General features: G+C 46.9%; 1 protein-coding gene across 2 annotated transcripts in view; it reads left to right on the forward strand.

Moving 5' to 3' along the window:
• Nucleotides 1–578: 578 nt before the first annotated feature.
• LOC138801673 (integrin alpha-X-like) overlaps nt 579–13,574 on the forward strand; it is a 125,182-nt gene continuing 112,186 nt past the window's right edge. The window contains exons 1-2 of one of the 2 annotated variants that reach the window (XM_069984729.1): nt 579–858; nt 12,777–12,879. In XM_069984729.1, the coding sequence (XP_069840830.1) occupies nt 12,869–12,879 (11 nt within the window). In that variant the 5' untranslated portion in view covers nt 579–858; nt 12,777–12,868. Of the gene's footprint in view, nt 859–8,971; nt 9,048–12,776; nt 12,880–13,574 lie in introns of those variants that run through there. The other variant, XM_069984728.1, reaches the window with a different exon arrangement.

The raw sequence follows: 13,574 nt of genomic DNA on the forward strand, positions 1-13,574 counted from the left end.
CCCCGGGGTATACTCTGGTCTAGGCTATTTTATACTCTGGCCTAGGCCAAACTATACCTGGGTATAATCTGGACGGGGGTTAATCTGGCCTGCTATACCGGTAACAACTGTGATCACTGCGCCCCCTATAGTATTGTCCCTGCCCACAGGTGAGAGGGTAGGCTGGGGGCAGGAGAGCAGGGAGGGGGCAGGAGTGCAGGGAGGGGGCAGGAGGGGCAGGAGTGCAGGCCGGGGGCAGTTGTTCGTGCACACGCTCACGCTTCCTTCATGTTCACCAGATGAGGAAGAAACACGTCTAATAATAAGCAACTGGAATTCTCCAGAAACTGTGTGTAATGTCCGCCCCTCCCTGGATGAGCCCATATGTGACAGGCCGCACACCCGTCCGCCCTCGGCTTAGGTAAGAGTTTCCCACGAATATCAGGGCACGGTACGAGAGAGACGACCAGGGGTGTTCAGGTCTCGGCCCATATTGTAGTTTGAAAGGCTGCTAACAGCTCAGCAGCCAATCAGCAAATCTTACTGCTACAGTGTTGCCTAGCAACCACAGCCACGGCCTGTATGGGGGGGATGGTGAACATCCGAGATAGAAGGTGGGGGGGGAGGGCGGTCTGAATGTCCCCTACAGACAATTACGCTAAGTATGTCAGACTTATCTCCAATACCCAAAGGCATACCTCCCAACTTTGGCTGAGAGGAAAGAGGGACATGGACACACCCCTAACCCCACCCAAAGACACGCCCTATCCCCAAGACACGCCCCTAACCCCCAAGACACGCCCCTACCCTCCCATATCACGTCTTCCACTGTAGTGCCACATTGGTTTTCTTGCAGAAAAAAATGGTTTGACCAGGATGGTAAGTATAGCACTTTAACTTATATCTCTTTTCCTTCTGAGCTAACTCTTGGCTTTGGCTCATTTCCTCTGCAAAAAAAAATCTTTTTAATTTCTGAAGACTGTAGCTGGCGATAAGTGATAAAACTTAGAATATAACATATTGTGGATTACATCCCTACACTGAATGGAGAGATATATACACACTCAGTAGGAAGATAAGTATATAATACACTGCTGTATACCTACACTGAATGGAGAGATATATACACACTCAGGAGGAAGATAAGTATATAATACACTGCTGTATACCTACACAGAATGGAGAGATATATACACACTCATACAGGAGGATAATAAGTATATAATACACTGCTGTATACCTACACAGAATGGGGAGATATATACACACTCATACAGGAAGATAAGTATATAATACACTGCTGTATACCTACACAGAATGGAGAGATATATACACACTCATACAGGAGGATAATAAGTATATAATACACTGCTGTATACCTACACAGAATGGAGAAATATATACACACTCATACAGGAAGATAAGTATATAATACACTGCTGATCACCAGGGCTGTATTTACAGCTTGGGCTGCACTAGGTCTCAATACGCCCGTTGTGAAGGCCCATTTGAACACGCCAATTATCGCTATTAGCAAAAGATCTAAATATCACCAACATATATGACTAAATAATGCCACCATACAATAACTTAAAGTGACTGTACCACAAGGCCCAGGCTGAAGCATTGGAGGCGGGCTGACCCACCCTTATGGGAAGAAACTCCAGCCCCTCCATGACGTGACTGCATTAGAATCAATGGAACCCTATCATAGAGGGGCGGGGGTTTCCCCCCACTAAGGGTGGGTCGGCCTGCCTCCAGTGCTTCAGCCTGGGCCTGGGGGTACAGTCACTTTAATGCCGCTACTGTAGACTAACTGCATAGCATGATAAATAAAGTACCTCTAGTAATTGCCAAGTTGCATTATATAAGCAAGAAAAAAAAATTCCTGTAGTGCTTCTCTAACTCCCCACTTTTGGCCATAAGTACCAAGGCCTATTTTTCAAATCTTTGTGAAACTTAAAGTGTACTGATGGTCTTTCTCTGGTGGCAGGATATCCTGTACATGCGCCCAGCGGAGATGCAATACTTCCGGCAGTGTCGTTGCATACAGTGCAATTGATGGTATTGTTGGACCTTCACAGGTACTGTAGCATGGTGGCAGCATTTTGACAGCGTATCCTGCCACCAGCGAAAGATGATCGTTACACTTTAAGGCTATGTTCATATTCTGTACAAACAACAACCGTTCAGCTTGAATGGCCGTTGTTTAACACAACCTACGGCTGGAGTTATTGAACACGTTCATTACTTCTGACCATAGTTAGCGTTAAACAACAGTTGTTCACGTGGAACGGCCGTTGTTTGTACAGCATATGGACATATATGTGGTCACCAGTAGCTGCGCAATCATGGCAACATTGTACATCTATTGGTGACCACATAGGGACATGTATTAAACTACATACACGGACCACAATTGTGGGGAAACAGTATTAAAGGTGATATCCTCTCTTTTAGGAGTGATTCTCTATTATCAGGAGGGATTCTCTATTATCAGGAGGGATTCTCTATTATCAGGAGGGATTCTCTATTATCAGGAGGGATTCTCTATTATCAGGAGGGATTCTCTATTATCAGGAGGGATTCTCTATTATCAGGAGGGATTCTCTATTATCAGGAGTGATTCTCTATTATCAGGAGGGATTCTCTATTATCAGGAGGGATTCTCCATTATCAGGAGGGATTCTCCATTATCAGGAGGGATTCTCCATTATCAGGAGGGATTCTCCATTATCAGGAGGGATTCTCTATTATCAGGAGGGATTCTCTATTATCAGGAGTGATTCTCTATTATCAGGAGGGATTCTCTATCATCAGGAGGGATTCTCTATTATTATCTCTCTGTACCCTCTGGACTGCCAGGATGAGTTTTAGCTACTATGTAGAGTTAAGTTGTGGCTCTGCCTCCTCAGCCTCATGCAGCAGCCTGCTGGGAGTAGTAGTATTAGAAGTCATCTGATTACTCCCCCTAGAGAAGGGGCTTTCCTTATAGTGACTTTAGGGGACATCAGACAATACACAGATAATGAGCACTTCTTCCACAGTCCCTCCAGGTCACTGTCTGTGGTCCAGGCTGGTCAGGCAGAGAAGCCTCATTCATCACACTTAACTCCTTCCCTCCTGGCAGCGCCTGGTAGCGTCAGCAGCTGGCTGACAGACATGATAGCAGACAGCTAACCTGCACAGCAGGGAAGGGGTTAAGTCACTTCCATCCTCCCCTCCCCCCTTCTCTGCTGAGTCCGTACAGTGCTCTGGGTGCTCAGCACGGAAGGTGGGGGATGTTCTGACTCCAAAGGTAACTTAACCCCTTCCTTGTAAACTGCCTCCTGCTCGGCCTCATTAACACCCCCCAATCCCCTTATACCGGGCCGCGCAGCAGCAGTGCTCCTCTCCCAGCAGCTGCTCCTCTTCTCCCTCCTTCGCGGTCTTCTGGTGGGCGGGAGCAGGGAGTAGTTCCCCTGTCTCATTGTTGCAGCCGGCTGATACACTCCTGAGGCCGGGAACAGACTCATCAGAGGGAGTTTGTATCTCCCGCACTCTTGTGGCCGGAGGCAGAATGCAGCTTCCGGTCACAGGAGCCAGCCAATCACAGCCCCGCATCTGCCAGCGCTCACCAGGAGCACTAGTAGTTAAAGGGCCAGCTGTGTTTTGGGAAGCGGGACACTTGGGGCCCGTTCCGGGACGGCGGGACATGACCCCAAAATCGGGACTGTCCCGCCGAAAACGGGACGGTTGGGAGGTATGCCCAAAGGTAGTCACTCATGAGAGCCAGGCTGCCCAGAGGCAAGGCCAAATGTCCCCATGGGAGATGTTTCCTCTGGGTCCTCTGCATCCCCCCAGCCACGCTCCAGGAACGTCCATGAGCTGCTCCAGGTGCCATCCTGCTGTGAGGACAAATCCTTCACCCCTTCCTCATCCTCCTCCAAAACTGCGCCCTGGCTGGACAGAGGTGTATCTGGCCGCTCACGAGACAGCATCCACCCTCTGAGCGGTGGGTGAGAAGGTCCATGTTAGGCCGCAGTCCTGCTGGGACACGCTCTGCAGTATTGTGGTTACGTCACATATGAGCGGTGGGTGAGAAGGTCCATGTTAGGCCGCAGTCCTGCTGGCACACGCTCTGCAGCATTGTGGTTATGTCACATACTGTATGAGCGGTGGGTGAGAAGGTCCATGTTAGGTCGCAGTCCTGCTGGCACACTCTCTGCAGTATTGTGGTTACGTCACATATGAGCGGTGGGTGAGAAGGTCCATGTTAGGCCGCAGTCCTGCTGGCACACTCTCTGCAGTATTGTGGTTACGTCACATATGAGCGGTGGGTGAGAAGGTCCATGTTAGGCCGCAGTCCTGCTGGGACACGCTCTGCAGTATTGTGGTTACGTCACATATGAGCGGTGGGTGAGAAGGTCCATTGCAGACAGGTGAGAAGCAGCAGGATGAAAGTAGGTAAAATGTGCAGACATGGCGAGCACTTCATGCAGGGCCGGCTCCAGGGTTTTGTGGGCCCTTGGGCGACAGAGCCTCAGCGGTCCCACCAGCGGTGGCGACAGTAAAACAGTAGGTCCCCTCTGTGTATTCCCCATTATAGATGCCCCCCTCTGTGTAGCCCCCTTATAGATGCCCCCTTATAGATGCCCCCTCTGTGTAGCCCCCTTATAGATGCCCCCTTATAGATGCCCCCCTCTGTGTAGCCCCCTTATAGATGCCCCACTCTGTGTAGCCCCCTTATAGATGTCCCACTCTGTGTAGCCCCCTTATAGATGCCCCACTCTGTGTAGCCCCCTTATAGATGTCCCACTCTGTGTAGCCCCCTTATAGATGTCCCACTCTGTGTAGCCCCCTTATAGATGCCCCCCTCTGTGTAGCCCCCTTATAGATGCCCCCTCTGTGTAGTCTCCTTATAGATTCCCCCCTCTGTGTTGCCCCATTATAGGTGCCCCCCTCTGTGTAGCACCTTCCTCTATACAAGCTCCGTACGGTAACTGCAGGGCCGGCTCCAGGTTTTTGCGGGCCCTCGGGCGACAGAGCCTCAGTGGGCCCCTCATCCATCCACTATGTACCCATCATCCACACACTTTGCACACTTGAGACATCAGTAACATACACAAATACACATTACTGACACAGACATTGACTGACTGACACACACAGACACTAACACACAGCACTAACACACTACGTATATCTCAGTCAGTATTGTGGTCCTCATATTGCAACCAAAACCAGGAGTGGATTGAAAACACAGAAAGAATCTGTTCACACAATGTTGAACTTGAGTGGATGGCCGCCATATAACAGTAAATAACGGCCATTATTTCAAAACAACAGCCGTTGTTTTAAAATAACAGCAAATATTTGCCATTATATGACGGCCATCCACTCAATTTCAACATTGTGTGAACAGAGCCTTTCTGTGTTTTCAATCCACTCCTGGTTTTGGTTGAAATATAAGGGCCACAATAATGACTGAAATATACGTAGTGTGAACATAGCCTATTAACCTGCTATCCACACTGTAAGGTTGAGGACCTTCTGGTCATGTGATCAAGTCTTTCACCCTTTTCTCTCTGTGTGCAGGTCCTACTCCATCTCCTGTGTCTTCTGATGTTCATCCCCTCACCCTGCACTACAGTGAGGGGGCTAAACATTAGAAGACCAGGCCCCTCTCCCTCTCAGGGCCCCTAGAGGCACTGTGGGCCCCAGCTCTTGCCCAGGTAAGCCCTGTGCTGACGCCAGCCCTGATGATGGCGGTTATAATTTTAAAAACCTGTGGCTATCCAGGTTGCAGTACTACAACCTCCATTAGGTCCTGATGAAGATTCCTAAGAGTTGTTGTTTTCCAACAGATGGAGAGTCACAAATTTGGAAACATTGAGTAGAGGGGACAGTGGTACAGAACATTAGAGGGGACAGTGGTACAGTACATTAGAGAGGACAGCGGTACAGTACATTAGAGGACAGCGGTACAGTACATTAGAGAGGACAGTGGTACAGTACATTAGAGAGGACAGTGGTACAGTACATGAGAGGGGACAGTGGTACAGTACATTAGAGAGGACAGCGGTACAGTACATTAGAGGACAGCGGTACAGTACATTAGAGAGGACAGTGGTAGAGTACATTAGAGGGGACAGTGGTACAGTACATTAGAGGGGACAGTGGTACAGTACATTAGAAGGGGCAGTGGTACAGTACATTAGAGAGGACAGTGGTACAGTACATTAGAGAGGACAGTGGTACAGTACATTAGAGGGGACAGTGGTACAGTACATTAGAGGGGACAGTGGTACAGTACATTAGAGAAGATAGTGGTACAGTACATTAGAGGGTACAGTGGTACAGTACATTAGAGGGGACAGTGGTACAGTACATTAGAGAGGGCAGTGGTACAGTACATTAGAGGGGACAGTGGTACAGTACATTAGAGGTCAGTGGTACAGTACATTAGAGGGGACAGTGGTACAGTACATTAGTGGACAGTGGTACAGTACATTAGAGGACAATAGTACAGTACATTAGAGAGGACAGTGGTACAGTACATTAGAGGGGACAGTGGTACAGTACATTAGAGAGGACAGTGGTACAGTGCAGTATAGGGCACAGTGGTACAGTACATTAGAGAGGACAGTGGTACAGTACATTAGAGGGGACAGTGGTACAGTATATTAGATAGGGCAGTGGTACAGTACATTAGAGGACAGTGGTACAGTACATTAGAGGGGACAGTGGTACAGTACATTAGAGTGGACAGTGGTACAGTACATTGGAGGGGACAGTGGTACAGTACATTAGAGGACAATGGTACAGTACATTAGATGGGACAGTGGTACAGTACAATAGAGGGAACAGTGGTACAGTACTTTAGAGAGGACAGTGGTACAGTACATTAGAGGACAGTGGTACAGTACATTAAAGAGGACAGTGGTACAGTACATTAGAGGGGACAGTGGTACAGTACATTAGAGGGAACAGTGGTACAGTACATTAGAGGTCAGTGGTACAGTACATTAGAGGGGACAGTGGTACAGTACATTAGGGGACAGTGGTACAGTACATTAGAGGACAGTAGTACAGTACATTAGAGAGGACAGTGGTACAGTACATTAGAGGGAACAGTGGTACAGTACATTAGATAGGGCAGTGGTACAGTACATTAGAGAGGACAGTGGTACAGTGCAGTATAGGGCAGAGTGGTACAGTACATTAGAGGGGACAGTGGTATAGTACATTAGATAGGGCAGTGGTACAGTACATTAAAGGACAGTGGTACAGTACATTAGAGGGGACAATGGTACAGTACATTAGAGAGGACAGTGGTACAGTACATAAAAAGGGGACAGTGGTACAGTACATTAGAGGGGACAGTGGTACAGTACATTAGAGGGGACAGTGGTACAGTACATTAGAGAGGACAGTGGTATAGTACATTAGAGGGGACAGTGGTACAGTACATTAGAGAGGACAGTGGTACAGTACATTAGAGGACAGTGGTACAGTACATTAGAGGGGACAGTGGTACAGTACATTAGAGAGGACAGTGGTACAGTACATTAGAGGACAGTGGTACAGTACATTAGAGGGGACAGTGGTACAGTACATTAGAGGACAGTGGTACAGTACATTAGAGAACAGCGGTACAGTACATTAGAGAGGACAGTGGTACAGTACATTAGAGGACAGTGGTACAGTACATTAGAGGGGACAATGGTACAGTACATTAGAGGACAGTGGTACAGTACATTAGAGGGGACAGTGGTACAGTACATTAGAGGACAGTGGTACAGTACATTAGAGAGGACAGTGGTACAGTACATTAGAGGGGACAGTGGTACAGTACATTAGAGGACAGTGGTACAGTACATTAGAGAGGACAGTGGTACAGTACATTAGAGAGGACAGTGCTACAGTACATTAGAGAGGACAGTGCTACAGTACATTAGAGTGGACAGTGGTACAGTACATTAGAGAGGACAGTGGTACAGTACATTAGAGGACAGTGGTACAGTACATTAGAGAGGACAGTGGTACAGTACATTAGAGGGAACAGTGGTACAGTACATTAGAGGGGACAGTGGTACAGTACATTAGAGAGGACAGTGGTACAGTGCAGTATAGGGCACAGTGGTACAGTACATTAGAGGGGACAGTGGTACAGTACATTAGAGGACAGTGGTACAGTACATTAGAGGGGACAGTGGTACAGTACATTAGAGGGGACAGTGGTACAGTACATTAGAGAGGACAGTGGTACAGTACATTAGAGGACAGTGGTACAGCACATTAGAGGGGACAGTGGTACAGTACATAAGAGGGGACAGTGGTACAGTACATTAGAGAGGACAGTGGTACAGTACATTAGAGAGGACAGTGGTACAGTACATTAGAGGACAGTGGTACAGTACATTAGAGGGGACATTGGTACAGTACATTAGAGAGGACAGTGGTACAGTACATTAGAGGGAACAGTGGTACAGTACATTAGAGGGGACAGTGGTACAGTGCAGTATAGGGCACAGTGGTACAGTACATTAGAGGGGACAGTGGTACAGTACATTAGAGAGGACAGTGGTACAGTACATTAGAGGGGACAGTGGTACAGTACATTAGAGGGGACAGTGGTACAGTACATTAGAGGGGACAGTGGTACAGTACATTAGAGGGGACAGTGGTACAGTACATTAGAGGGGACAGTGGTACAGTACATTAGAGGGGACAGTGGTATGGATCACTTAGCCATGACAGGGAGAGGACTGGAGATCTGATCAGATGAGCATAGGGTCTTTCATGCATTTGATGCTTTTGCATTACAGATGTTACACCTTTATAGTTGATGACATGTGGAACCTTTTCTGCTTACACTGTCACTTCTGTTTTCCTTGTATTTCTTATTTCTATTTTTTTTCTTGGTCGTGTCGGGTTGTGAGGAAGTCTCCGGCCTTCCTGTGGTGTCAGGCTGGGAGGGGGTCATTTATAAGCACATCTAGAGTATCCAGTCAGTAGTGTCCTCAGTGCGGACTCTGCAGGTGGTGACATGGCTGCTCTGCTGTGCTGGTGCCTCCTGGGCCTGGGTGAGTAATGGGGCAGTGTTATGTTATATACACGGGGCAGGGTTATGTTATATACATGGGGCAGGGTTATGTTATATACATGGGGCAGGGTTATGTTATATACATGGGGCACGGTTAGGTTATATACAGGGGGCAGTGTTATATACATGGGCCAGTGTTATGTTATATACAGGGGCAGGGTTATATACATGGGGCAGTGTTATTCAAGGAATCACTACGGTTCAGCAGGTGTTTGATAGGGGTAAAGTTTGCTCTTTTCAAGAGTTTTGTCACACGTATGGGTTAGCAAATAATCAGCTTTTTTTTTGTATAGTCAGGTGGTGCACGCGAGGTCTAAATCTCTAGATAACAGTTTTTCATGTCACGAGTTCTTCACTGTTTTTAGCTTTGTTAGAGTTAGGTATCAGGAATTCTTCATATATTATATTTATTTTTTCTGCAATGATGTTTTTGATGACGATAAATTGCAATGTACAGTGCCCAGAAATATCCTAGTTGCAATCCTTGGGGACTCAACGGGGATTCTGGACATAATCATCTGGTAATTAAGCTCCTCAGTAAATGGTTCTCCCCGAATGCCCCAACAAAAACTGAGTGGCCAAATCCGCTGAGAAATATTAAGAGCTATGAAGCGGCATGGTACCATGGTAAAAAGGAGGGATTGCAGAACATGTAGAAGAGGTGGGGTAGATGGCCCAATAGCACTTAAGCCAGAAGCGTAACAAGGATTCACAGGGCCCCATAGCAAAACACTGTAAGGCCCCCCTCCCCTACACACAACACAAAGCAGTGCATATATATATATATATATATATATATATATACACACACAGTGTGTGTATATATATACACATATATATATATATATATATATATATATATGGGTTCGGTGATGTGGTAAAAAAGTAAAATCTCTTGTGGCCCCAGGCAGAATCCTGCCTGAAGCCACAAAAGTGACTGTCAGAGCAGGGAGCTGATGGGTTGGGGGGGGGGGGGGGGTTGGGGTTCAGGATCTGGTTTTGGAGGGTGGTACCTAAGGGCTATCGGTTACTGTATATGTATTGTTTTTTTCAGTGATATAACTGTTTCAGTCTGCGACTCATTTGTATTCTGTGTACCTATTACCAACTACCTTTTAATTTTTTTCTTGAAAGAAAATTGTTATATTATAAAGAAATAAATAATTAAAAAAAATAGAAATGTCTCCATCCAGGGGAAGGAGGGAGGATTTGGGAGATCCATAGCCTGGTGACACTGTGGTGTCTGGACCCTCCGGATAAAACAAGGGGCGGAGTCTAATGGGTTCCATGATTGTTACCTTCTTACCCCACAAGAATTTGGGCGTCACTGTAGGGAATCTCAAGGTCACAGTTCCTGGAGTGGTCGCTGACTAGTTCCAGTAAAATAGCAGCAAAGTAATGAGGTACAGGCTGGAGTGAGGACTACAGGTACCAGGCAGACTTACAAGAGGATTGTGGTGTCCCACTGCTAAGTGTTTCTTTGCACCTGTCAAAATCCTCAGGGTTCCCTGTCTTTATATATATTCCTTTGCGCAGCTGAAGTAAACAATGGGTTAATGTTTATGTGTACCATGTGTTGTGTTCTGACCACGAGGAGGTGTTTTTTCTTTCTCAGCCTATCCCCTCTATCCTTACTCTAGTAACTCACTCCCTGTAGGAGGAGTTAGCTCTGTGTGGGAGGAAGTTGAGTCTTGCCACCAGAGTGAGCAGATGCAGTTAGAGACCAAGAGTTCTTCTAAAACCATTACTACTGACCTCAGTAGAACAAAGCAACCAGTATATAAAGGTCTACGTATCCTACTGCGCAGAGCAGGTAACTGGGAAGACACCTAGCTACAACCAGATAGCCACAGCTGGGGCTCGTGCTACCCTACTGGGACGGGTTCTATGATACCAGAGGGCAGAAGGCGGTAAGACAGTGTCTAAACATGAATACGAGTAACACTTCACTACTGAAGATATTTACTAAAAGTTCCGGCAGAGTACAGGGCTACACTGGATTGGGGCTCATCTGGCAAACTTCTCTCCTCTGCTCTCTACTGTACAAGCACTGCTACAACTTCTTTTTCTAGCCTCCTTAGGCACCTACCCTAAGCACTAAGTTCAGCACTAAAGTTTGTGTTAAAAAGATTACCTGTGAAATGTGTACTGCGACCTGCCAAGCCTTACAGTATATTTTTTATACTAACACATGGGACTCATCTCTATACGCACCTGCACCCATACACACAAAAACCACACACCTTGGGTTATTTTTCCCCCATCTGTGGGTGGCGGTGCTGACAATCCAGTCATATAGTACTAAGCAGGTATAAACATCGCACCTGTGTGCGGGACTAGCACTGGCATCACGACAAGTAACATCACTGGCTGAGCTGACATAGAACAAACCCAACCACCATCCGTCTACCACAGGATCAGCTGTAGAGTCAGGCATAGCCAGACCAGGAACAGGAGTAAAATTACCAAGAATGGTATCTAAAGGAGAAGACAGGTCTGTAGCCAAGCTCAGTGCCAGGAAGAACTGCAAGTACCAGATGAGACATCTGAGGAAGCAAGGTCAGGAACTTCAGGTGAAGGTGCCAGGTAACCAGCCCTGATGCCGCCATTACACCGCCCACAGTGGCTGTCTCCCCGCTTTCCCTAAGCTCCTACATAATTACTGTCCATGAGGAAGATGACAACCACTATGGGCAGAGGGGTACGTTGTGTTCACACAGGAGACATCTCTGGGGCTGACACCACCAGGTAGGGCTCTCTTTATGCGGAGGACATGTTCTTTATTAAAGGGGTTATCCAGGTAACAAAAACAATATTCTAAACAATCCCCCTTTCCCAATACCAACCTATGTCTAATATACATGTATAACAGATCTTGCACCTTTCCCTGTTTTTTTTCTCATTCTTACCCACTCTGAATGTCTAAAATCCTCTACTCTGTGTCCCCTCTGACAACGTGCTGCTCCATCTTTCCTGGACATGTGGTCTCCTCTCTGGGGGCGGGGTTAGCTATCTATTGACATGGAGACATCATCTGCATTATCACCATGCACCTTATGTGTCCCCGAGCCTAGGTTTCTGTAATATGAAGCACTATAGTTCTATCTCTGCTTGCTGTCAGTGAATGCAGGCATACTGTATGTGCCTGTCTGTGTCACAGCTCTGTATATTGTAAGTGTTACAGATGTTCTTAGAGTATAGATGGAACTGGAATGTTTTCATTCAGAGTCAGCAAGCAGAGATCTAAACCTACACTACAGATGGCTGTTATGCAACACATAGCTACACCAGCTCTGCTACACCATGTGTGTGTCAGCTCTGCTACACCATGCGCGCGTCAGCTCTGCTACATCATCAGCTGGTATGAAATACATATTGGGGTGATGTGATGCAAAATCTGGAAAAAAAAAACTGTCCTGTGTTACTGTGCAATAGTAGTGACAGCAGGGGTCAGGAAAGAAAGCTAAGGGGGTGAGTGCACAAACCAGCCAATCAGGGAGATGCATGATGGGAAATGTAGTTTCTTGGCCAGCACCATCTTGGATATAGATCGGCTTTTAGAAAAACGAGTAACTCAGGAACGGCAGCAGCTAGAAAGACAGGAGACGACTCAGAATACTCAGGGGGACTTGGTGGCTAAGAGCAGCTAGCATTATATTTTTTAGCTCTTAGGTGGAGAACCCCTTTAACCTCCGTCCTCTTTTCACAGTCCTGTCCTCGGCCATCGCCTCTTTTCTGGACACCAAGCAGCCAATCATCTTCCGGGTTAGTGATAAAAGCTTCGGACATCAGGTCGCACAGATGGCAGAAAGGTGAGAAAATGATGTGTTCTACCAGAAATCATCCCGTTCTCCCTGAGGACATCACATGACATGTCCGAGGATCAGTGTGACCACCATTTCTGAAGGACACCACCTCACCACACGTATAACCGTCCATTACCCATATTGTCTCAAAAGTCCCATCCAGAGCTCGACCTGCTGGTTCTTTCTGGGCAAAAGGAAAAAGTTCAGCTTGCCAGACTTATGTTCTGTAAATCCTGCTTCATAATTTAAAAAGAGTGGGTCCACAGACACCATGCTGGTCAGTGACCATAGAACCTCTAGAGAGAGGCAGGTGAGGTCCACCAGTTATTTCATCAATTAAAAACATTAACAGTGATGGTGAAGTAATGGAGAGTGATGGTGTGGTAGAATGATGGAAGAGTAATGGTAGGGTGATGGATGAGTAATGGTAGGGCGATGGTGGGGTGATGGTAGAGTAATGGTAAAGTGATGGAAGACTAATGGTAGAGTGATGGTGGAGTGATGGTAAAGTTATGGAAGAGTAATGGTAGGGTGATGGAAGAGTAATGATAGGGTGATGGAAGAGTAATGGTAGGGTGATGGTGGGGTGATGGAAGAGTAATGGTAGGGTGATGGTGGGGTGATGGAAGAGTAATGGTAGGGTGATGGAAGAGTAATGGTAGGGTGATGGAAGAGTAATGGTAGGGTGATGGTGGGGTGAT

This window comes from Dendropsophus ebraccatus, chromosome 9 (genome assembly GCF_027789765.1).
Source record: "Dendropsophus ebraccatus isolate aDenEbr1 chromosome 9, aDenEbr1.pat, whole genome shotgun sequence".
Lineage (NCBI taxonomy): Eukaryota > Metazoa > Chordata > Amphibia > Anura > Hylidae > Dendropsophus > Dendropsophus ebraccatus.